At 33.1% G+C, this 26,409-nt stretch overlaps 3 protein-coding genes across 4 annotated transcripts in view; 1 reads left to right on the top strand and 2 right to left on the bottom strand.

The window, feature by feature from the left end:
- Nucleotides 1-3: 3 nt before the first annotated feature.
- Nucleotides 4-3,200, bottom strand: Eno (alpha-enolase). 2 transcript variants are annotated; one of them, XM_083058489.1, is made up of 7 exons: nt 2,842-3,200; nt 1,969-2,080; nt 1,719-1,892; nt 1,439-1,596; nt 1,045-1,345; nt 675-961; nt 4-589 (listed from the first exon to the last, which is right to left on the bottom strand). In XM_083058489.1, exons 2-7 carry the CDS (start codon nt 2,029-2,031, stop codon nt 268-270), a joined length of 1,305 nt encoding a protein of 434 aa, XP_082914615.1. In that variant the 5' UTR covers nt 2,032-2,080; nt 2,842-3,200; the 3' UTR covers nt 4-267. The 2 variants fall into 2 exon arrangements, with proteins under 2 accessions (XP_082914615.1, XP_082914614.1); XM_083058488.1 differs by having other exon boundaries at nt 2,916-3,199.
- A 1,212-nt stretch (nt 3,201-4,412) lies between these two features.
- On the top strand, nt 4,413-6,821 carry LOC145932904 (uncharacterized). Its single transcript, XM_083032132.1, has 3 exons — nt 4,413-4,768; nt 4,997-5,226; nt 5,634-6,821. The coding sequence occupies exons 1-3, from the start codon at nt 4,594-4,596 to the stop codon at nt 6,819-6,821; spliced, it is 1,593 nt and encodes a 530-aa protein (XP_082888258.1). The 5' UTR covers nt 4,413-4,593.
- A 5,569-nt stretch (nt 6,822-12,390) lies between these two features.
- Liprin-gamma (liprin protein kazrin) overlaps nt 12,391-26,409 on the bottom strand; it is a 96,200-nt gene continuing 82,181 nt past the window's right edge. Inside the window, exons 14-19 of the mRNA XM_083032745.1 lie at nt 26,222-26,345; nt 24,467-24,611; nt 21,231-21,420; nt 19,490-19,516; nt 17,508-17,528; nt 12,391-15,307 (exon numbers count right to left, since the gene is read on the bottom strand). Coding sequence (XP_082888871.1) covers nt 15,050-15,307; nt 17,508-17,528; nt 19,490-19,516; nt 21,231-21,420; nt 24,467-24,611; nt 26,222-26,345 — 765 coding nt within the window. The 3' untranslated portion in view covers nt 12,391-15,049. The remainder of the gene's footprint in view (nt 15,308-17,507; nt 17,529-19,489; nt 19,517-21,230; nt 21,421-24,466; nt 24,612-26,221; nt 26,346-26,409) is intronic.

A 26,409-nucleotide genomic window follows, 5' to 3' on the forward strand; every position in this document is an offset into this window, starting at 1 on the left:
AAAATTCTATGATATTTTAAACTTTATTTTTTTTAAATCTGTAATTTCCTTTCAATTGATTGGGATAACTGTATTTAGCATGCTTTCTATTGTTCTATACAATGTGCATCGATTGTATATCAGGGGGTTACAAAAATAATATAAGTCTTCAGACTACATTACTGATCGCACCAGTGCGATCACGAAAGTAAACGATTCGTTCGCATAATATTAGAGCTAGCTAAGGCTCTGTAATAACGTACTCTTACAGGTATGTTACAATTTTATTTAAGCATGAGGGTTGCGGAATTTCTCGCCAGCGTATTTCGCGGCGGCGCCCAGCTCCTCTTCGATACGCAGAATCTGGTTATACTTGGCCAGACGTTCCGAGCGACAGGGCGCGCCGGTTTTAATTTGGCCGGTCGAGAGACCGACGACCAAGTCGGCGATGAACGTATCCTCCGTCTCTCCGGAACGATGAGAAACCATTGTACCCCAGCCGTTACTCTTAGCGAGCTTGTGCGCATTGATGGATTCGGTTACACTACCGATTTGATTGACTTTTAACAGCAAGCAGTTGCATGCTTTCTTCTCGATGGCTGTCTTGATTCTGGAATATATAAGTAAATAGTATAGTAAGATATATGATATATATAAGTTTAGCAATGAAACCAAGCATTTATTTCAAGTATTACCTCACAGGATTTGTGACGGTAAGATCGTCACCGACAATTTGAATGGGAGTGGCCGCGGTCAAAGCCGTCCAGGAATCCCAACCATCCTGGTCGAAGGGATCTTCAATCGATACGATCGGGAAATCTTTAATAAATTCCAAGTACAAGTTCTTCAATGCTTCCGGTTCCAGATATGTGCTTGGATCAGACTTTTCATTTTTGAAGTCCAAGTCGTACTTTCCATTCTTGTGGAATTCGGAAGCAGCAACGTCCATGCCGATTTTGATCTTTCCTTCGTAGCCGGCAGTCTGCAAATATTCGTAAAACAAAATTATTGCACGCTAACAATTATTATAAAATAGTATAATGTATAACCGAATCTCATCTTTACCTTGATAGCATCTATAATCAAGTTGAGAGCTTCCTTATTTTCCAAAATATTTGGTGCGAATCCACCTTCGTCACCAACAGCAGTGGCGTCGAGACCGAACTTCTTCTTGATGCCTGCCTTCAAGTGATGGTACACCTCGCTGCCCATTCTCATGGCTTCGGTAAAGTTGGCTGCACCGGTAGGCAAGATCATGAACTCCTGCATGGCCAGCTTGTTACCAGCATGAGAACCACCATTGATTACATTAAATGCTGGCACTGGCAAAATGATATCGTTATTGCCAGCCAACTCGGCGATATATCTGTAATACAAATATATATATACGTATAAAATGTCTTCATGAGTAGTAAATATAATTAGAGATATTTTTAAATTTAGCATTGGAGATATTTACTTATACAAGGGCAGACCCTTTTTAACAGCACCAGCCTTGCAAACTGCTAAAGAGACACCTAAGATCGCATTTGCTCCAAGTTTGGATTTATTTGGCGTACCGTCCAGCTTCAGCAGGAAGTTATCAATATCTGTTTGTTGCGTAACTTCCAAGTTGGCCTTAAAAACAAGAGTTTTTTATTCTTTCTTTATCTATTCTTGATAATTGTCAAATGTTACGTAACTATTTTGTAACTATTACGTAAATATTTTGCGTTCATACACTTATTTAGGCAGCGTACCTTTAACAATTCAGGAACAATGATAGAATTAATATTCTCTATGGCTTTGAAAACAGATTTTCCATGATATTTAGATTTATCATTATCCCTTAGTTCCAGGGCTTCGTGAACTCCAGTGGATGCACCGGATGGCACTGCTGCACGGAAGGAACCAAGTTCAGTGACGAGATCAACCTAAGAGCATATGTAATATTAAAAGGATGTTCAATAAAGTAATACAGATATATTTTTCTAAAATTCAATATGCTACCTCTACTGTGGGGTTTCCACGAGAGTCGTAAATCTGACGAGCCTTGATGCTTTGTATGGGCATTTTGATGCAATTACTTGCTGAGGAAAAGCGCCTTGCTGAGATTAAAACACTGTAATCAATACAATAATATAAGCAAAATATTTTATATATTAAAAATGATGAAATTGTATGCTGTATATATATATATATATATATATATATTTATAACACTATAGTTTTTTTCTTTGTGTCAAGCTCTTTGTATATTACAAGAAATGATTGTAGTACTATAAATAAATAGATTGTAATGTACACGATTATTACCGAATGATCTTGTGATGTAACATGATTGTTCGCCAAATACGGAAGCTCGGTCGATGTAATTTAATTCGCAACCATCGTTATGGCAGAGAAATGCAATAAATTTAGACAAAATATCGATTAGTAATGAAAATCCTTGAATAGAGAAAGAGAACTCGAGTTCAAGAACATTACATAGTGCGATAACAGAATATTTAGAGAAAAAGCGACAATAAAAATGATCAAGTATTTTTGGAAAGAACAATCTTGCAAATAATATCTAAGAATTAACGCTGCATCGACAGAATAACATTAAACATCGTTAATCATGACGGATTGATCAGCTTCACGTCGACCTTGTCAAGGTCATAGTCTGACCCGCCCGGTCTACGAAAAAATCGTCGTTCAAGGAGAAACGTATTTCAATTTGCATTAAGGGCAACATTTTATGTCGACAAGTCATACTTATTCGCAAGATCGCGATTGTTAACGACTACGTAATAGATGAATATCAAGACGATGCAATCGATGCACTTGCGTTTATCCGAGAGAGCTCAACTGTGCGAGAGAGAAAAAAGGAAATGCACTCACGCGAATTTAAGCGGAAGAAAATCTCCACGACGATTTTCCGCGGATATATCGGGTGTTGCTGAGGTGATACTCACCTAATGTGTCACGCGTGACAATTCCCACGGACAGTTTGACGAGGAATGAGGTTTGACCTACCGGATGACCTCCGTCGTGATGCAAGCAGAGAGCAGAGAGCTATCGATTGCAAGACTGGCGCGTAAAACTTAGGTTAGGAGAATGAAGAAAAAAAAAAGATTGTCTCATAGCGCGAAACTCCGCGAATGCTGAAATCAATCAATATTTAATGCCTTTCACTCTTGACATTCCTGGGAAAGAAGGACAAATTTTTTTGACAATTATTATCTTATCATATGTTTGATTCGCGATCTTTTTATAAAATAAGGCTGGAGTCTCGGGCTGATATTTTCCGCGTAACCAATCAGAGCCGTTCGGCGTTTTCTTTAGGCAAAATTGAATGTTCTGATTGGTTACGCGATACGCATTATGGTTTCTGTAGCCCAGCGCGATATTCAATGAGCGTACAGCTTTCTCGAAAAAGCTGTACGCTCATTGGATATCGCGCTTCGCACATTCGCGCTGGCTGCAGAAGCCATAATGCGTAGTAACCAATCAGAACATTCAATTCCGCATAAAGAAAACGCCGAACGGCTCTGATTGGTTACGCGGTAGCGTTACACGGAAAATATCAGTCCGTGGGACTCCAGCCTTATTTATCGCCAGCCAATGGATGAGCGGTTCTTCGAATGGCGAATGAAAATGATTGGTCGAATCTGAAAGTGTCCATCAGTGGGTGCATCCAGTACAACAACCGCTCACAGAGCGCTCAGTGAGCGACTGATCGTGATTGGCAGACTTTAGACTTTATTAGACTAATCACGATCAGCCGCTTACTGAGCGCTCAGCGAGCGGTTGTTGCGTGCTGGATGCACCTAGTCGCGTTCGATCTGTCAAAATGACTACGTTCAGTGTAGCGAATTTAAATTGGCAACACTGAAATTCGACGCGTCACGACATCACTTCGAAATATGAATATATTACAAAGCGCGCGTCACAAAAACTAATTTTTTTACGACATATATTATTTAACAAATATATTATTTAATAATTATGCATCTAAGATAAATTTCTAATTAAAAAACTTCAAAATTAAAAGAAATAAATATCTTTGCACACATAAATATATATACTGATAATATATATTGCACGTTTGAATATAAACCTATGTCATTTAATTTATGCAATTATACATATAGTTTAATATATTAATATATTAATATATTAATTTTAAAAAAAGTATATTACGTTTTTTGTGTTTTAAGACGATACATTTGATATAAAATTTATAATAAATAAAATAAATAAAATAGTAAAATTAGAACGAGAAAAAAAAATATATATGTATATATATATTATAATTTTCTTCACTCTTCTCAAAAGTATTAAATTTATGTGCATTTAAACGAATAAAATTATTATTCTCGTCAAATTGTCGAAGTACGCAATTTTAATGACAGCTCACGAAATAAACGAGAAAGATAACTAATCGTGTTAATAAAAAAAAATCACAATAAACTTTGATACTTTCGACTTTGACTTTACATGCTTTTAATATAATAAGAGTTTAATAAGAGTGAAACTCTCTCTCTCTCTCAGCTAAGTCGAACACATTTGTAAACATTGGCGAATCGTAATCGTTGAACTGTTGAAAATTTATTCGATCTCGAGAGAAAAGTTTTAAAGTGAAAAGAAATAATGCCGGACCTGAAGAAACAATATAAGAAACCGCCGACAACTTTTGGCAATGTGAAGAAAATTAAAAACGATCTTGCTCTCAAACAAAAAGAAAGACGAAAACAGCGAAGAAGAAATAATTTTGAAGAAAATCGAGAGAAAAAACCATCGAATTTTTCTACAAATTCGCAAACAAGTAAGTTTCTTATCAATGTAAAATATATAATATGATAATTATTGCAATTATTATTATTATTATAAATAATAAATATTATGTAATTATTTTTGTCAATAAAATTTCGCTGAAAATTATTTGAGGTAAAAACATTTTGATTTAAAAATCAATTACGTAATAATCGTATTATATATATTGTATATATAAATTATATATGTAATTTAATTAATGTATATATTAATATTACAGATAAAACTAAAAGACAATTATTAGAGTGGAAAGCGGAGCGAGAGAAAAAAAAGGAGCAACAATCTCAAAATAAAAAGCCTCCTTTTGTTGTCGGCATTGTTCATCATCGTTATTTTTCTCCGATAACGACTAAAAAGCCACTCACCATTACGAAGAAAACAACAATTAAAATAGCAACACAAATATCGCCTACAATTGCGCGCGCAATAAAGTCTCCAGCAATTGTTCCAGTTAGTATAATTTTACAACAATCACTACAGTTTTTTTGCATTTTAACAATCATCTTCAGCATTGTTCAAATATTCTGGATTGAGTGAAGAAGCTATTAGATTTTCTGCACAATTTTCTATATAAATATCAGTTTAATTGCTTCGAATTGCTAGAATCATAATTTCTCTAAAACTTGCTTTATTATTAGTCTATCGATTCTATTAATTTAAAAGCATCGAAATCAAAAACTCTAATAAACCAAGAAACTGCTGATTTTTCGCGACAGCAGCAAATAAATTCGATAAAAAAAATCAATATAAAACAACAACAAAATCTCACATTTTCATTTCATTTAGAATATTTAAATAATGACGAAGATGATGTATTAAAAAAAAATAATAAACTAAACAATTATGATCTTTGTCAGGCATGTTCGAGTAATGAATTTCCAACGAATTCTACGACGAAAAACATTGAGGTGTCAACGGAAGAAAAGGAACAGAACATCGAATACTTTAAACATCTGTTGTACAAGGAAAAAGATAGGCTTCAGAAACATTGCGAGCATTGGATGGAAATGCAATCGGGAGATAACATTAAAGAAGACATTCGATGTCGTATCAATCAAGCAGTGGGACAAACGACTTTGTTAATAAAGAAGAAATTTTCACAATTTCACGGTTTAATACTGATCTGCGAAAAAGGTGATGCTGACGTGCCGGTAACTTGTACGGATTTGCACGGATTTTGGGATATGATGTATTTGGAAGTGAAGGATTGCAACTCGCGATTCGCGAAATTGGAGGAACTTCGCGCTAGACATTGGCAAGAAGAGCAATCGTTTTCTGCAAATGCTGCTAAAAAGAAGACGGATGTTAAGAGACAAGCTGTAGCGATGAGGCAAAGTCTGTTGCGATCATCAATTTCAGATAAGAAGAAAAAAGAAATGGCAAAAATGCGAGACGAGAATTCGCTGCAGATTAGAAATACGAATAACGAATTTATTACTCCTTCTACAAGCGATAAGAAGATCGAAAAGAGCATTAATAGTACGCATCATAAATGTCGTAAAGATTTGAATAAGATGTATTCAAGTACTATGTATACGTCAACTCCATTTGACGAGGATAAAATAGGAGGAGGATCGAGCAGATTGAATATGAGTGCTTCGCTTATAACATTAAAAATAAGCCAATTGTACAAATCCGCAATACATATGGATGACACGATGTTGTGCATATCGTCTGAAGAAACGCCTAGAAAAAGTATATTGGAAAAATCGAGAGTGTCTAAGCGAAGTATCAGAATAAAATCGATAAGTGAGACTGACAATAATAATCTCACCTTGAGAAAACAATGCGATTTGGAAACCGATCAAAATTCCCAAGTTTCATTAAAGAAGGTAGACAGTTTCGAATTTGAAGAAATGAAGGTGCACGAACTAAGTCATATCGAAAGAAGACCAGAAATGAGTGACTCCCTCGATAGTACTGTGATCGAGAAAACAATAGCAGACAAAAATGATACACTTAAATGGACTTCACACAATACTGATGATTTAATCGAAACTCCTGTCTCTACTGAAATAAAAGACAAAATTGTTTACAAGTCTTAGGCATTGCAGTACAAATAATAATATAAACAAATTTTTACGAATTATATGTAAATTCCATCTACGTTTTTGCATCTCGACACATCGCTAAAATATAATGTCAGAAATATCAATCAACCTGAAATAATATCAGATACAGCAGACGTACTTAATTATCGTGAATTAAATATAAAAATATTTTTGAACGAAACTACTACTTTATTATATAGTATTTTAAAATTTTTTAAATTGAAATTTTGATATTAAAAGTTTTATTGATTTTAAAAATTTGAGATAATAAAGAAGGTTCGCAGCACAGATTAGAAATGCAAATTATAAATGCAAACTATAAATGATAAGACTGCAGTCTATATACATATATAATTATATATGTATATATTTTTTAAATCAATATATATTAACCGTGCTTGTGATAACGTCAATAAGCTATTGGATTATAAAATTGAAAAATTTGAAATTTTAATTTTAATTTTAAGAAATTTTAATTAAAAAATTTCAGTATTACTACGTTACACATTACAACTTTTTAAAATATATGTATAATATATACATATATTACTGCAGCTGTCTTATCACTTATAGAAGAAATAATACATTCATTATTTGCATTTATAATCTGTTTTATTTTTATTAAATCTATTATAACATTATTAACGAAGATAGAACATATTTTTTAATAATTTTTTTTTTAATATTCTCTGACATTTATTATTACACACATATAAACACGTATAACAAAATAATCTTAATATTAAATATATAAATATATAACATTATCAATTTTGTGAATAAAATCTTATAACTTTTCTAATACTTAGAATCTTACTTAGATGTTTCGAAAACGAATATATATAATACCCAAATTTGAAATTAAAATGCTGATTATTATTAAATTATATTTTCGGCATTATGTATGTATACATATATTATATAAAAATTGAAATTTTTTGTAAAATTTAGAAATACTATACAAAGTAATAATTTTAACTAATTTTAACAAAGTAATAATTTTAACTAATTGTGACAAAGTAATAATTTTAACTAATTTTGACAAAGTAATAATTTTAACTAATAACTTCATTGTTCAAATATATAGATAAACTGTCTTGTGTTCTTATTTAGAACTTATTAGATAAAATTTTAGAATAAAAAAATTTCATTTTTTTTGTTTTGATTGATTGTAATTTTTTCAAGCACTTTGTTAAGAGATATCTTTGATGCGTGCAAAAATGGAGTATTTTTTTTCTCAGTAAATAGCATAATAATTGACGCAGGTTTTTTTATATTATTCGTTATATATTTGAGTGTATGTATGTATATATAAAAAATTAATAGATTTTATAAAAAATTATAATTTTTATGGTAAGTTACGTGCATCAGTGATGGTTCCAGTGTCTGCATAATTTTGTACTATAGATTAGCTCGATTTAAAAAATAAAAGTATTTTCTTATAAAAAAGTGTTATAATTACGAACTGTCAAAGGGAATTTTTTAATTTATAAAAATTTACAAAATTAAATAACCTGAAAAAAAGATTGTTTAGTATATCGCAATATGCAATTACCTGAGAATTGTATTAGAGAAAAAATTGCTTTGGACTTGAAGAAGTATATTAGAACTTTGAATGATTTATATATTGAGTAATTTATTTATAATTGTTGCAATAGCAATTATCTAAATAAATATATAAATATAATAAGTATTATAACATATCATTTACAACATATTACTATTTTGATATTTTTAACATATTATTATTTTAAAATTAGCAAAGTAACGCTTTATTAATATTTTTGACAAAAATCAGCTGATTAAAGCGTTAATAATATGTTACAATTCTTTAGACTCTATTAAGTTGTTTTTTGACAGTTATCAGCTCACGAAATAAGCAAAAAATAATTATTCGCATTAATAAAAAAAAAACAACAATAAACTTTGATACTTTCGACTTTGACTTTACATGCTTTTAGTATATCTATAAGAGTTTAATAAGAGTGAAACTCTATTTAACTAGGTCGAACACATTTGTAAATATTGGCGAATTATAATCATTGAACTGTTGAAAATTTATTCGATCTCGAGAGAAAAGTTTTAAAGTGAAAAGAAATAATGCCGAACCCGAAAAAACAATATAAGAAACCGCCAACGACTTTTGGCAATGTGAAGAGAATTAAAAACGATCTTGCTCTCAAACAAGAAGAAAGACGTAAAAAAAAGGACAATTGATTTTGAAGGAAATCGAAAGAAAAAACCATCGAATTCTCCTACAAATTCGCAAAAACGTAAGTTTCATCTTATCGATGTGAGATATATATTATAATATATGATATTTATTGTAATTATTATTATTATTATTATTATTAAATAATATATGTTACGTCATCATTACTTTTGTTAATAAAATATCGCTTAAAATTATTTGAGGTAAAAACATTTTGATTTAAAAATCAATTACGTAATAATCGTATTTTATACATATACATATATAAATTATATATATAATTTAATTAATATATATATATATTAAAATTACAGATGAAACTAAAAGAAAGTTATTAGAATGGAAAAAGGGAGAGAGAAAGAAAAAATAAGGAGCAAGAATCGTAAAAGAAAAGCCTCCTTATGTCGTCGCAATTGTTCGTCATCATTATTTTTCTCCAGTAACATTTACTAAGAACCAAGTCACGATTACAAAGAAGAAAACAATTGCGGAAGAGCAAAAAAATTCTCATCATAAAAAGGCAATTACAAGAGCCACGGAAAAGAGATTGTTATCTAAAATAGCAAAACAAAAATCGCCTGCAATTTCGAGCGCAAAAAAGTCTCCTGCAAATGACAACAATGTCGATAAACGGGAATCATTTGTGCCAAACGATCATAAATTTAAGCCTCCTTCTACACTTCCTAAGATACCTTTATTTGGGGAAGTATATGTAGAATGTAGAAGATAATCATCTGATAAATGAAAATAATATCTTCACACGCGATTCAACAGAAAATGTTCCAGTTAGTATAATTTTACAACAATCACACTACAGATTTTTTTGCATTTTAACAATCATCTTCAGCATTGTTCAAATATTCTGGATTGAGTGAAGAAGCTATTAGATTTTCTGCACAATTTTCTATGTAAAGATCAGTTTAATTGCTTCGAATTGCTAGAATCATAATTTCACTAAAAATTGCTTTATTATTAGTCTATCGATTCTATTAATTTAAAAGCATCGGAATCAAAAACTCTAATAAACCAAGAAACTCTTGATTTTTCGCGACAACAGCAAATAAATTCGATATAAAAAATCAATGTTAAACAACAACAAAATCTCACATTTTTATTGCATTTAGAATATTTAAATAATGACGAAGATGATGTATTAAAAAAAATAATAAACTAAACAATTATGATCTTTGTCAGGTATCTTCAACTAATGAATTTTCAACGAAAGATTCTACGACGAAGTTGAGATTTCAGCAGAAGAAAAGGAACACATCATCGAGTACTTTAAACATCTGTCGTACAAGGAAAGAGATAGGTTTCAGAAACATTGCGAGCATTGGACGGAAATGCAATCGGGAGATAACATTAAAATGAGTTTAGAAGTTTAAGGCATTGGAGTACAAATAAATATATTAAAAAATGTTTACGAATGGTATGTAAATTTTATCCACATTTTTGCATCTCGATTTTTGCACATCGCTAAAACATAAAGTCAGAAATATCAATCCTGAAATAATATAAAATATAGCAGACGTACTTAATTATCGTGCGAATTAAATATAAAAATATTTTTAAACAAACCTACTACTTTGTATAGTATTTTTAAATTTAAAAAATTGAAATTTTGATTTTAAAAGTTTCAGCTGATAAGTAATAGAGATGATGGCAAAAATTTAAGACAATAAGGAAGGTTCGCAGCAGATTATAAATGCAAATTATAAATGTATCATTTCTTCTATAAGTGATAAGACTGCAGTATATCGCTATATATACCTATATATATATAACTATATATGTTTGATAACTATATATTTTTTATATAAATATATATATATATATATATATATATATATATATATTGACCGTTATGCTTGTGACAACGTCAATAAACTGTGGGCTTATAAAATTGAAAAATTTGAAATTTTTATTTTAATTTTAAGAAATTTCAGTTTTACGTTACACATTACAATTTTTTTAAATATATGTATATAATATATATATTACTACAGCTGTCTTATCTCTTATAGAAGAAATAATACATTCATTATCTGGAACATTTTCTGTTGAATCGCGTGTGAAGATATTATTTTCATTTATCAGATGATTATCTTCTACATATACTTCCCCAAATAAAGGTATCTTAGGAAGTGTAGAAGGAGGCTTAAATTTATGATCGTTTGGCACAAATGATTCCCGTTTATCGACATTGTTGTCATTTGCAGGAGACTTTTTTACGCTCGAAATTGCAGGCGATTTTTGTTTTGCTATTTTAGATAACAATTTCTTTTCCGTGGCTCTTGTAATTGCCTCTTTATGATTAGAATTTTTTTGTTCTTCCGTAATTGTTTTCTTCTTCGCAATCGTGACTGGGTTCTTAGTAAATGTTACTGGAGAAAAATAATGATGACGAACAATTCCGACGACAAAGGAGGTTTTTTCTTTTGCGATTCTTGTTCCTTCTTTTTTATTTCTTGCTCCGCTTTCTACTTTAATAACTTTCTTTTAGTTTCATCTGTAATTTTAATATATATATATATATATATTAATTAAATTATATATATAATTTATAATATATATATTAATATATATATTAATTAAATTATATATATAATTTATACATATATATATATATATAATATATATTTATATATGATACAATTTTATTACGTAATTAATTTTTAAATCAAACTGTTTTTACCTCAAATAATTTTCAGCGATATTTTATTGACAAAAATATTTACGTAACATTTATTATTTAATAATAATAATAATAAAATTGTAATAATTATCATATTATATCTCATATCAATATCAATATATTTGAACAATGAAGAGATGAACTGTCCTGTGTACTTATTTAAAACTTATTAGTTAAAATTATTACTTTGTTAAAATTAGTTAAAGTTATTACTTTGTACAGTATTTCTAAATTTAACGAAAAATTTCAATTTTTATATAATATATGTATACATACATAATGCCAAAAATATAATTTAATAATAATCAGCATTTTAATTTCAAATTTGGGTATTATATATTCGTTTTCGAAATATCTAAATAAGATTCTAAGTAGAAAAGTTATAAGATTTTATTCACAAAATTAATAATGTTATATATGTATATATATATATATATATATATATATATATATATACATATATATTTAATATTAAGATTATTTTGCTATATACGTGTTTATATGTGTGTACATAATAAATGTCAGAGGATATTATTAAAAAATATGTTCTATCCTCGTTAACAATGTTATAATAGATTTAATAAAAATAAAAAAATAACAAAAAATATATAAGTTTATCAGAAATTGAGAGAATTATTTCGCAGAAAGATTTGTATCACGCGGAAGTAAAGGCAATGATTTATTTAATCTTTTTCCCAAATGTTTAGATATACAGTTCACACAAATATATACAGACGTTACTGAGCACATTTACAACGGTTTGCACTGAAATCTGTGGTCGCGCGCGTGGATTATCACCAAAATATACATATACATATAATAAGCGAACAATTTGGAAATTGTGTTCGCGATTGTATATATTTGGCTGCGTCGCGCATATATATATATATATAATATATATAATATTGTGTATACAAATAAATTAGACCTAAACTAATTTATATATATACATAAATTACTTAGGTACACACGAGAATGTCACGAGAGATAATTAACGTATTAATTCACCGTTTCTGCCTCGCGAAACGGCGATAATACTAGTCCGGCAAAGAATATATTATTATATCCTGTGTGGTCCTGATTATTCTCTCCATGAGGGGATCTTCCACGTAGACTCAAATAATCTGACGACCAAATAACGTGAGTCGCGCACAAGTATTTTATAGGAAATAATCTATAAATCTATACGAATAAATATCACGTTAAATATGCGTATTATTATTATCTGCAAAATATTGTCTCTCTCTCTTTTTTGCGAGCGTAATATATACGAACACTGAGGGAGTGGAAAAGGGGTAGAGAAGAGGAGAGATTGTATTATATATTAATATAATGATATATTATAACATGGGGGGTCAATCGTACGTTTTTTTTGGCAGGTCGCCAAATCACGACGCACCCTCGATATCTTTTTCTGGCACTTAGATTAATTAAATCGCATCGCGTATGATTCATTTTTTTTTATTACGTTTTTCTTCCATTCAGTTGCAAAAGTCGCACGATTAATTATATCATAAATATCAATAAATAATCAAAAAATTATCCGTTCAATCATTCGGAGAATAAGTCTTTTTAAAGAGTTTTTTCGCGTGGAATTTATTGGAATTATAAGGATTCTTGTGAGTGATGGAAAAAGAATTTCTTGCAACGTTTTAGTTGAATTTTCCGATTCTTCTTTTCGCGAATTCTTTGAATAACGAAGAATGGAATGTATTCAAATCTTATCAAGCCGTGGATTATGATGGAAGACTAGGGTGTCTTCGTGAGATGCGATTTTATGTTCTTCCTAGTTTCTAACATGAGTTTAGTATGAATATGTCGCTTTCGGCTTATTGGATAAAATTTCCAGTTTAAATTAGCATAGGAAACTCATGTAGATATCCATAAAAAGTAAACGTATAAATATATACCGTATATATGCATATACGGAAAAAGATATTATTTCGTGTCATTCGTTGACATCATTTTCGGCCACATTGAAGTTTCCACAGTCATTCATTCGTTCATCAAGATCGAGTCATAAGCGAAAATATTCTTCAATAATACGATTTCGCTATATAAGAATGAATAAATAAATTTACGATCTAAATTATATCTCTATAGAGATATAATTGTTCGATGATGGAAATAGAAAAAAATTTATTTACGAACATTTGATATTTGTAGCGTATAAATTAAGCTGAAGAAATTCAATGGTTAATTCGCTTATTTTTTTAATCTTATCTGCGATCAGATATATAATTATTCATTCTATTTCTTTCTCCGTCAGTTATATATCGTCGACATATGTGTCAATAAAATTTGGTCAGATGCTTTTACGTGTCTCATGACATCACGATATGCTGCCTGGTATTTGTACGACATATAATATTTTATTCCGTAATCGTGAATAACTCTGAGATAACTGCGATTAATTTACTCGTTCATAGAACATCTTATCTCGAATATAATTGTACCGCGAAAAATGTCCGAGATCGCTCGCACTTTTGTCTTTAAAATCGATCTTTCAATCCATTGTCCAGCTAATGTATTGTCTATTAAGTTGTCGTGTCACGCAACAAGATTATTTAATTATTTCAGCTTATTAACGATATAATGATTATCCGAGGGTTCGCACACATCAATCTTTTACCAAGTTGATTATAAATTCGATTCAGGTCACCTCGACAAAGCGTTCTTTCAAAAACACGAAATCAGAATCTTACACTTAGCGATACATTCTCCGTAACTCGTCGATAATCTCTTTGAGTCATATACAGCCTGCGAGTCTGATATAGCGAGCCAGATTAAATATCATATTCAGCTTCGAATAAGTGCTTACCTTGCTGCTTTTTTCTCTCCATAAGCTATTCATATAGAGCTACCATTGTAGAAAAAAAAAAAAAAAAAAAAAAAAACGAGATTTAGATCCTCAAAGAGATCAAAATACGTCACATGTCACCCTCGTCACTTGGCTCAACGAGACTTGAACGACTTTGCGGCGACTAGCTAAGCCAGGTAAGTCCTCGGGTTGGCTTTCGAGACCCCCGCGTCACCCTTAGCAGAGCAGGACGACCAGGCCTCCTCCGCCAGGCTGCCGTATCTCTGCACCCCTGGAAAAGGTGGTCCTGAACTCTGCGGCGAGTAATAACCGCCCTGCAGCTGATGATAATAGTTGGAATGCTGCTGGTACTGCTGGTACGGCTGCTGATCGCCAGGTCCGGCCAGGACGTTGCCGTAACCCGAGTACGAGCCCGAGTACTGAGACGAGGAGGACGAGTAGCCGCGTTCGCTCAGACTGCGATAAGGCCCCGCGTGATGGGGCCTACCCTCCTGTCAGACCGGGGTGCTCACCGCGGCCGTGCTTATGTACTCGATGTCGCCGATACTCTTGACCCGACGGTGACGTTTGCCGCCGCCGCCGCCTCCCGTCGTCATCGGCCGCGGCGGAAGCTGCGGCGGCGGCGGCGAGGTGCTGCGGATGCTGCTGCTCATGTACTGGCACTGGCTGGCGAGGCTGCCGGTGTCCGAGGACGACGACGGCGAGGCCTTCTCGCTTCTAGGCCGGAGACCGAACGCCCTGCTCAGGGATCCCTGCGGAAAAGACGCCGGACGGTGAAGTTCGTTTTCGTACGCCGGGGCTCTTCTTCTCGCGGATCTCGACTTTCTAGAGGGGTCGAAGCTATACGAGCAAACGAGCGACCGGGAGATGCCCAAGTGCCGATTAAACTGATTCGGACAACGCGAAAACTTAAACGACTTTCTAAAGATTTCTTTTTTTTAAATAAAAAAACGAGAGGGTAATTAAAAATGGTTTTTTTTTTCAAATATTTTTTAAGTGTCTCTTGAATTTTTGCGTTGCTTTTGGAAATTTTTGTGAGTGAAGAGAAGCTATACACGGAGTGTCTGAAAATTTAGATAGCGACTTGAGCTGTCAGATAGCCAGTTAAACTCGATTATTTTTGTATTAGATAAGGATTGTAATTTTTTCAAGCACTCTGTTAAGGGATACCTTTGATGCGTGCAAAAATGACCTATTCTTTTTCTCAGTAATTAGCATAATAATTGACGCAGATTTTTTATATTATTCGTTATATATTTGAGTGTATGTGTATATATATAAAAAATTAATAAGTTTCATAAAAAATTATAATTTTTATGACAAGTTACGTGTACCAGTGATGTATATTTTTTGACAGAAATCAGCTGATAACTGTCAAAAATATTAATCAAATGTAAAGTATTAAAACATATTATTATTTTACTTAATTTTATTTTGGACAAACTGTCAACTGTGCCTTCTTTAGATAGGGACTAGAATAACACAAGCGCGATTCCTTTTATGATAAAAAAAATGATGCAGAAATCAGCTGTCTGACCGCAAAACTTTGAGCAGCGGTGTCGCCAAGCGCACCCCATACGTCCGACACGGTGCGCGTTTCGCGCGAGACTGATCGTCAGTCTCGCACTCGCAATCTCGCAATGTCTCGAGTTTCGAGAATCAGTCGCGCTCGAGGCGCGCAGCGTGGCAGACGTATAGGCTGCGCTTGGTGATACCGCTGCTCAGTCTTGCGGTCAGTCTCGCGCGAGATGTGCAGCGTGGTGGATAAAGTATTATAACATATTATTTACAACATATTACTGTTTTAATATTTTTATAACATATTACTATGAAATTTAATTAGTAAATTAACGCTTTATTAATATTTTTTGACAAAATTTAGCTGATTAAAGAGTTAATTTGATAATTAATGTATAAAATAATATGTTATAAGAATTAAAATACTAATGTTATAAATAACTCGAATAATATTTTCTCACAGAAATCAACTGATGAATATGTTATAAAAATGTTATGAAATATTTTATAAAAATTAAAATAATAATATGTCTTAAATAATATGTTATAATACTATATATAAACTCGATTAATACTTTTGACAGTTATCAGCTGATTTCTGTCAAAAAATATTAATCGCGAAAAGGTATTATAACATATTATTTAGAACATATTACTATTTTAATTTTTATAATACATTATTATTTTAAAATTTAATTAGCAAATTAATGCTTTAATCAGCTGATTTCTGCCAAAAATGATTAATAAAGCGTTAATTTGCTAATTAAATTTTAAAATAATATGTTAAAAATATTAAAATAGTAATATGTTGTAAATAATATGTTATAATGCCTTATCTGCGATTAATATTTTTTGACAGAAATCAGCTGATAACTGTCAACAATATTAATCGAGTTTAATGTATTATAACATGCATGTTATTTAAAACATATTACTATTTAAAACATTTAAAACTATTTAAACTATTTAAAACATATATACTAATTTTGTATATAAATACACTTAAATATATAACAAATAAAAAAATTCTGATTTATTATTATATTATTTACTGAGAAAAAAATTCTAAAAAATACCAAAGTTCACGCCAAAATAATTAGATTTATTATCTAAATTTCCCTGTATCTCTTGGAATGCGAGGATCGACAAAAACGAGGATTCAGGATTAATAGTAGCAGAGTGATTCTTGCGTGAGTGGAAGCACGTGTTATTACGACAAAGAAAGAAAGTCCTTCGTTTTCGTTACGTTACTCCGCAGCAAGCATCGGCAGGCCCATCCTGATCGCAATAGACTTTCAAATATGGTACATGGTGCATGAGAGCGGGATTAGACAGAGTGTGAGGATACACTACGAGAGAGGGATACTACACTGACAAGAGAGACAGATACGAATTATCTTTTTTTTTTTTCGACTGTATTAATGATACGCATACCTGTGAGCTCCTCCACGACAACTGTAGCAAAAAAGGACGAAATAAGGTCGATTAAGAAATCCACACGTTGATTAATTTTCCACATTGAAATCGCCAGTTTATATATATTTACACAATTCGATTACGACGGGCGAACAGCGGGGCATCCATTATACCCCTTCGGTAATCATTATAAATAATAATATAGCCCGCTATATAAATAATATATACGGAACGTACTGGCTACTTGTGTAATTCGAGCTGCGTAATTGCATAATTTAAACCGCTACTCGCTATAAAGGTATATACCTTAAGACACGGGACACTCTTGGTTACATACATGAGGAGGACACGTGTTTGGCTAATGTAATATGCTCGTTATATACAGTGTTTACAATGTGTGACATAACGCGTAAACGTCGGTGTACTTAGGCACCGAGAATGGGCCGTATAATCGCGGGATTAGATAATGCGGAAATTTCAAACCGCGCGGTGCACCCGGGAATGATTGATAGACTTTTGAATATTTCATTAGTCGATTAGCCCTTCCGGCCTCTTCCCTTCTCTCTCCGATATCGTTCCTTTAATTTATTTGTCGCGTATTAATTCCTGCGGCGGATAAAGCCTCGCGGTTTAATTGTCAAACGATGAAACATTGATTCGACAAATTTTTCCCTCAGAGAGAAATATTTCTCTCTGCGAGCAAATAAAAAGAAAATATAGACAATTATTTATTTACGTTGCGTTATTATTTCAGCACGCGTTTTTACGCAAGCTTAGGTAATTGAAAATTTATTTTTGACAGAGAAACAAACTCGTGTTTTTCTCGCGCGAGTATACTTCCTTTTCTCAGTGCGACAGATTGTCCTGACAATCTGATTGGGCTACAAAAGACGAAAACGAGGTGTACAAGTAGATGACAGTAGATACAAGGAGGAGGTGTTTTGTTTCCTTTTTTTCCACGCGATCCGTTCCGTTCTCTATAAATGCCGGATTACAAGGCTTAGGCTTCTGTTCCATATCAGTCTTTTTCTCCTTTCGCGAGCGGATCTCTATTCGTTTGATTCATTGCGAGGACGACCTTGGATAGGTGACTCGCACACGCGATCAAATAGACCGACGATAATAGAACGAAAGTGTTGTCAATTAATCCCGAGAAGCCTCACCCTTGTTGTACACGCCTGACTTTTTCCTTCGCGATTACTCCTTTGCTCGCATTTTCTAGGTCTGTACGATCGAGGTCGAGATCCATTAGGAATCGCCCGAATGGATCTCAGCGAAGCGTTTTCTCAAAACGTCAAACAAACAGCTGATGAATTTAGTCGCGTTAATCGAAAAAAATATTCCGGTCTTGTCGCTTCGCTGAGATCGAAGATCTGTTTTTTTTTCTCGTGGAGCGAGAAAGTGTTTTCTCGCTCCACGATGCCGATACATTGTTTTTTTTCATACCGATGTGTGTGGCTTCCTACTTTACTTTCCTAGGAAAGAATACACGAGTCCGCGATCGATCGAGACATCATTTCGTAATTTCTGATTGTCACGATTGGATACGTAAATATATGAATATTTTATACAAAATTATTTGAGAGTTCTAGCGTATCTATAAAATAATTTTTCGGCGAAAAACTACATCGTATATAGAGAAATTTATTGTAATACAGTTAAAAATTGGGCACGATCGATTGCTCACTCATTTTTCGTCGCAGAGATCGTTTTCGCAAAGTCCTTTCGCAAGTTTGGAAAACGACCGAGTAAGAAAAGCGATTTAATTAAAATCCATAGTGAGATAATTTAGAAAACAATAGTCACATTAGACTTAATCTCGATGTTTTAATTAGAGAGCCTTGCGAAAACGTGCTGCATTTATGCAACGATGCAGCGATTCCGTAATAGGGGGTTCTATGGCAATAATGGAACAAGTGATGTACAAAGAATTTTAGAAGAGAAAGAGAAACAATGGATATGTATAGATATATGTATATATATGTATATAAATACCGAACCTTTTTCAAGTAAAGAAGACTGCAGGTCTGCGATGATCCACAGGATGCAGGGACAATGATTAACATTAGGTCGAGCTCATAGCTCACAGCGTGAAATTCTGTCATTGGCTCTCGTCATGTAAAATTTTTACGGATTATCTCAACGAGCGAAATTTTATTTCACGTAGTAAATTAAATAGAAAAAAATTTTTCAACAAATATGTTAAACACATTGATATTCTCTCTACTCTTGTTTACTTATTGCTTTATTACATATATAACTGATAAAAAGATAAAATACTTTATTGGACGTGCTAAAAATAAAATATATTGCATGACAACATTAATTATTTATAATTATAATTTTTTTATTATATAAAATATGTGTATTTCTCACTCTGTTCTATTTTGTAATAAATTTAATAGCTATAAAACCAATTGGGAATTATCGTCCGAAATAATCGTTCATTTCTTGCTCGACGAGAGTCAATTACAGATATTATAGAAAAATATTACGCTGTAGGGCGTTATGCGAGTGATCCTTAATTAAGCGATGCCATGCAGTCGTGCTAATGATTAATAAAAATAAAGAGCTGATAATCGCACAGATGAGATGCGTGAAAGTGAAATGCGAAAATAAAGCGAGAGCGAGAGCAAATGGCTATGCAACACAGTTGCATTTTAAATAAAATACTTATAATAAATCTGATGTTTTGATGTGTGTGCCTGCATTTTTCAGTGCATTTATCTGTGCTGTGGTACAATCGATTATCGATATATTGCATGTATTTTGATTACACAGCTTATGGAAGAAATATATAAACATATATCGAGAAAATAATTTATCGCAGAAAATATATGATGGTTATTTTTTCAATTTATATAATATATGTATAGGATTTCTCGTAATACATATCAGATTTCAGAAATAAATTTAGCTCATAAAAACAATCGGATTAAATTTTTTAAAGTTGTTTAAAGTGCTAAATCCATTCCTGAAGTGGATTCCGCATATTACACAAAACATCCTATACATATATTCATATCTTTTTAAAATAAATATCAAATATTTTTATTACACACAGCAATGCAAGGAAGGGTAAAATTATTATATTAAATTGTAACCAAGAATATGTATCATTCTTATCTCTGTCGAAGATTGAATGAAAGAAGGGGAGAAACGAATCCATTAGCATAATAATTTTAATGAGGAGAGAAAGGACCGTCACACAGATATCATTTCTCTAAATATAAAAATTCCTAAGATGCAATGATCATGATGAAAGCATAGGCTTAAGGAAGCAATTCGCCGAGAGAGAAAAACTCTCTGAAAAACGTGTCTCGCACTCTATTCTTATTTCCTTCCAGCTTTTAAAACTCAATTATGTCATAATTAAATTTTATATTATACAATAATTTAATTTTTGCCGCATAATTTTATTTTATTAATTTTATATATTATATATATATATATAATATATACATATATAATATATAATATATACAATACAATATAAATTTTTTATCCAATAATAAAAAAAAGCATGAAGCGCATAAGATCGTTAAAATGTATCAGGATATTCAGATTTGAGCAAAAACGTTCGATCACAAAGCCATTGAAAGGCGAATAAATGACACATTTCATTAAACTGGAAAGAATGTGGAAAAATAAGAGTGCGTAGAGGGGGAGGAGCGGCATCGAGGCATCCTGGCGCGATCGACCAAGGGTTTCTCGCCGAATCTAAAAACGTTAGTACGTTACCCTGAGGCTGGATCGGCGTCTGTCGACGGTGCCGGTGTGATTCGCCGTCATGTGGAGGGCCGACAACGAGCTCTGATGGTGCTGGAGATGCAGGGCCCTGCTCCCGCGACCAAGACTACCCCCCGCGCTCGCGGTGCTCATCGGACGGCCACTTCCGGTGCTGTTCCTCGGGACCACCTCCAGCTGACTTCTACGCACACACGCACACCACCACTTTTCATGCACGCCTTCTTGCGCGTACTCTTCCACGAACGACCCCATACCTCGATCATGGACACACACACACGTGCGGCAACGTACTACAGCGAACCCCTCTCTAAACTATCTCTCCTTCTCATAAATGGAATTCTGACTTTTGCAAAGGACCCCGCACCAAATATATAGGAATTGGCTGTTTTTTTCATATGTTATAGCTTATGTTCTGCTGAACAAAAGATGTAATAGCCTCGAAGCTAAATATTGGATGGTTACTGAGTTACAGCCAGTTAAGCAACTCATAGAGCCCAAGTTTTTCGTGTTTGACTGGCTGTAAATAGTAACTATCAGTAAGTATCTATTATTTAGCTTTCAGCCTATTACATTTTTTGTTCAGCAGATCATAAGCTACAACATGTGAGAAAAAATTCCGTACTAATTATATAAAATTGAATCTTGATAAGACTTGGTGCGGGGTCCTTTTGATTAAAGAGTATTTTTTTTTTTTAATTTCTAAATTTCTCTCTGCGATCTCTCTGATATGATGGATGATAGATGTATTGATAGTGGCTCGCTGCAGATGTCCGACGATATAGAAACGATAGAATCTATATATAATATATATATATATCTCATATATAATGAATATCTAGTTACAACATAAATATACATACACAAGCATTTTGTGCACCACCGATATAGAGTATATAATGTTTACTGGACTGCCAAATACGCCGAGGACGGTCTCGTCGGCGCATTTCCAGCCGCGCTAACCAGTCAACGAGAGTAAACATCGAACAGTCAAAGATATATGTAAATATCAAAGTTGGCAAATCAGAAAAAGATAAAAGGAATCATATAATGCAACTTGGTGTGGTGTGATTCCTGGCCAGAGAAACATTCGGGGGGACCCGAGTAGCAAGATGGTAAAGAGAAAATGAAACAATTCTTTACATGTTATTAATAATTGACGAGGGGGTGAGAGTAGGGGGTGAGAAGTGGGAGGGCAATCACACAATAATCAATTCAATAGCCAAAAGACTCTGTATGAAGGTTTCTTTAACAATGGAAGACGCTTCTTATGTATGTCTTTCAGGGGGGCTCAAAATGGGGGGCCAGGGTGTGCTCTGATGTCTGACCAAGGATTACACCACGTTCACTAACAAGATCATAACGTGTGCTGTACATAGCGCAGTGCAGTGCAGGCGGCAGCTGTGGGCTACGGCTCAGCTATGAGAAACATTACCGGTGGATCTGCGACCGAGTGCGACTTTTGCAGACCCAGCGAAGTCGCGCGCTTGCAACTTTTTCACTGGGTGGTTTCTTTTTTCTTTCTTTTTTTTTTTTTTTTTTGATAATCGCGCATGTTTGTATATGTACATTATATGTCGACTGTATACTGTATACTGTATTTACGTGTGTGTATGCCCGATAATAATCCAGGTATGGCGTGTGTATTTTAAGACTACGAGTGAGTTTTCTCTCGTCTCTCTCTCTCGGTTCTATTTATATATACTTCGATATATGTCAAGGGAGTTCATATATATTTCATCTTAATTTGAATTTTAATTACTCGTGTGTATTTCGATGGATGGAAATCAAGTCCACTTAACATGAGAACTCTTCTACTGAAACCATATATTAAAGTTGAAACAAATTACTTTCGCGGAGCGATTGATTGGCGCGTTGAAAAAAAAAGATCGAGATGAAAATTGCACTCCCTCGTCATATCCTTAATTTTCGAACCGCGACATCCTCGGGATATATATTTACAACTTTCCCCTCAACACTTTTCTAGCAATACACGCGTTAAATTACGTTTCGTCGATTACGAAAAACTTTCCGCGGAAGTTCACGAATACACGCGCGCGTCTCTCTTACATAAGGTAACTCTAAACTTTACTCGTAGAAATTCTGGAAAAAGTAGCTGCCTATCGATTATCGGCGACTATACAGTAACAACTCTTTCTCTCCGGGCTAACGTTATTTTTTTTTACGACGCGAGGTTTATCGATCGTTCGCGGCGAAGAGGAGGCGAGAAAATTCCGCGCCTCTTCGATTCGATTCGGGAATTTTTCCTCCGACGCGGCGATCAAGCGCGAAAGTTTCCGGAGAATACTTCGGGTAGAGAGGAAATAAAAAAAAGGGGGAGGAAACATTTTCGACTATTTTATCCGCGCGCGCGAGCGAAGCATTCCTGCGAATAAATAAATAATTGACGATGCTCTAGCGAAAGTCTCCGCTGCCCTGTGATCAAAAGCCGGGTATCGCGATCGATTATTATGCTCCGCGACGATTTAATTCGACGATTTATGACCTTTGGTCGTCGTAGAACTTGGACTTAAAGGGCGCGGAGTCGACGCGACGTGTCGTTCGTTGCTTTATAACTTGCACCTGCTACTTCCATTTGGAGAATATTCGATTCGACTTCGTTCGATCGGGGGATGAAGAGTAAAACGGTCCTCATTCCTCCCCGTCACGTTCCTGTCTCGAGAAACGGAGCCTCGAAAGAGCGCCTTTACGCGACAAACGTAAAAAAGAAGCTCAATTTCGTTTTATTGTCCTTTATCTAGCTATCGAGATCGCTTCCATGTTTGATGAAGGATCGTCTCTTTCCTTATTTTTCTTTTAACCGATGCGCGCGATCAGCTAAAAGGCAGTGGTACCTTTGTCGAAGAACAAATTTTAGCAGTAATAAATCTTCCAATTGGCCCGATAAGTCCCTTTATTTCGAAAACCTAGGAGCTCATCCTCCTCTTATAGCCTTTTAAAGGCAAGCTCGTTTTATTGCGTGATTTGACATAAGTGAGAGTCAACGCGTGTCTTTTCTTGACACGTGAAAGTAGGTTGAAGGTACTTGGAGAGGATTTTGAGACTAATATCTAGGCGCTCTAAAGAGGCTCTTTCTCGCGAGGAAAAAACGAACGTCCGAACGCGGATCTGTGTTCGCGTCAATCTCGTCGGCGACGAGAACGGCGACGTGTCATGTCGATTAGTGAGCGTTGTCCAGTGTCGCCTCTGGATGACAGTAGACTGAGTACCTTGCTGGCAGAACGAGCGCTTCTAATTCGGCGGTTAAATGTCGTCTAATCATGTGCTTGGCCGGCGGGATGCCCAACGCGGTGGCCATCGTGTCGCCGGTGAACGAGGGCTCCAACACGACCAAAGCACCGTGTACACCCGAGTCTGCGAAGTGAAGATTTTTTTTATCGTAAATATGATTTCGAAAGTTTGCGAAAGTGTTATCGGGGTTAAGAGTGAAAGGTCGGCTCTTTCCGTTCGCCTGTATTTGTATTTTTAGACATAGATATGTATATGTGCTCAATAATTCTTACGATAAAATTTGCTGAAGAAGTATGTAAAAATAAAAGACACTTTTTATGATAAGAGAAATTATAATTCGCAAAGTTAAAAAATTTTTAAAAACAGAATCGTTTGCCAAATAAATTTAATTTTTCAAATTCACTTTTTATCTTTCAAATTTACTTTTTAATTACGATAAACTTTGCTAAAAAATCATGTAAAAGTAAAAGACATTTTTTATGATAAGGGAAATTATATTTTGCAAGGTTGAAAAATTTTGAAAGATATAGAATCGTTTGCCAAGTAAAATTTATTTTTTAAATTCACATTTCACCTTTCAAATTAACCTTTTAATTACGTTAAAATTTGCTAAAAAATCATGTAAAAATAAAAGACATGTAAGAGAAATTGTAAGTTGCAAAATTAAAAAAAATTTAAAGATATAAAATTGTTTGTCAAACAAAATTCACCTTTCAAATTCAACTTTTAATTACGAGAAAATTTGCTAAAAAATCATGTAAAAGTAAAGGACATTTTTGTGGTAAGAGAAATTATAATTTGCATCGTTTGACAAGTAAAATTCATCTTTCAATTACGATAAACTTTACTAAAAAATCATGTAAAAGTAAAAGACATTTTTTATGATTAGGGAAATTATATTTTGCAAGGTTGAAACATTTTAAAAGATATAAAATCGTTTGTCAAGCAAAATTTATTTTTTAAATTCACCTTTCACCTTTCAAATTCACCTTTCAATTACGACAAAATTTGTTTAAAAAAATCATGTAAAGTAAAAGACTTTCTTTGTGATAAGAGAAATTATAATTTGCAAGGTTAAAAAAAATTTTTAAATATAAAATCATTTGTCAAGCGAAATTCACCTTTCAAATTCACTTTTCAATTACAATAGCTAAATCATCATATAAAAGTAAAAAATATTTTATGATAAGAGAAATTATATTTTGCAGGTTGAAACATTTTTAAAGATATAAAATCATTTGCCAAGTGAAATTCACCTTTCAATTACGATAAAATTTGCTAAAAAAATCATGTAAATGTAAAAGACAGAGGATATAATTTTCTATCGTATTTCTTATCGTAAGAAGATTTCTTACGATAAGAAATACGATAGAAAATTATATTTTGCAAGGTTAAACAATTTTTAAAGATATAGAATCGTTTGTAAAATTTAGTAAATAAAATTTATTTTTCAAATTCACCTTTCACCTTTCAATTACGATAAAAAATTTGCTAAAAAATCATGTAAAAGTAAAATACATGTAAGAAAAATTATAAGTTGCAAAGTTAAAAAAAAATTTAAAGATATAAAATCGTTTGTCAAGCAAAATTCACCTTTCAATTACGATAAAATTTGCTAAAAAAAAATCATGTAAAAGTAAGACATTTTTTACAATTAAAGAAATTATAATTTGCAAGGTGGAAAAATGTCTAAAGATAAAGAATCGCTTACCACGCGATTTAAATAATGTCACCTTTCAAATTCTCGGCGTATTCCGTGAGATCGATATTCCTCGCCCACCGAATGAACCTTTGATTCGTCCAGACCAAAGGATCCGAGTCAACCTGCTCGCATTGATGTCTCCTGACAGCGAGCGCCTGTCACAAAAGCGTGACGTCATCTCTCTTTAACGGTATTACTCAGCCGCGCAATTACATCGTT

This window comes from Prenolepis imparis, unplaced genomic scaffold, assembly GCF_030444845.1.
Source record: "Prenolepis imparis isolate NDT839.2.m4 unplaced genomic scaffold, iyPreImpa1.0 SCAF_2, whole genome shotgun sequence".
Taxonomy (NCBI): domain Eukaryota; kingdom Metazoa; phylum Arthropoda; class Insecta; order Hymenoptera; family Formicidae; genus Prenolepis; species Prenolepis imparis.

Excerpts from the sequence above, each read along its gene's own strand:
- LOC145932904 (XM_083032132.1), top strand. The coding sequence starts at position 4,594 with ATGCCGGACCTGAAGAAACAATATAAGAAACCGCCGACAACTTTTGGC. Across the intron at positions 4,769-4,996 it reads TTCTACAAATTCGCAAACAA|ATAAAACTAAAAGACAATTA; the intron begins GTAAGTTTCTTA and ends TTAATATTACAG. Across the intron at positions 5,227-5,633 it reads AGTCTCCAGCAATTGTTCCA|GCATGTTCGAGTAATGAATT; the intron begins GTTAGTATAATT and ends GATCTTTGTCAG.
- Eno (XM_083058489.1), bottom strand. The coding sequence starts at position 2,031 with ATGCCCATACAAAGCATCAAGGCTCGTCAGATTTACGACTCTCGTGGA. Across the intron at positions 1,346-1,438 it reads AAGGGTCTGCCCTTGTATAA|ATATATCGCCGAGTTGGCTG; the intron begins GTAAATATCTCC and ends TTTGTATTACAG. Across the intron at positions 590-674 it reads ACCGTCACAAATCCTGTGAG|AATCAAGACAGCCATCGAGA; the intron begins GTAATACTTGAA and ends TATATATTCCAG.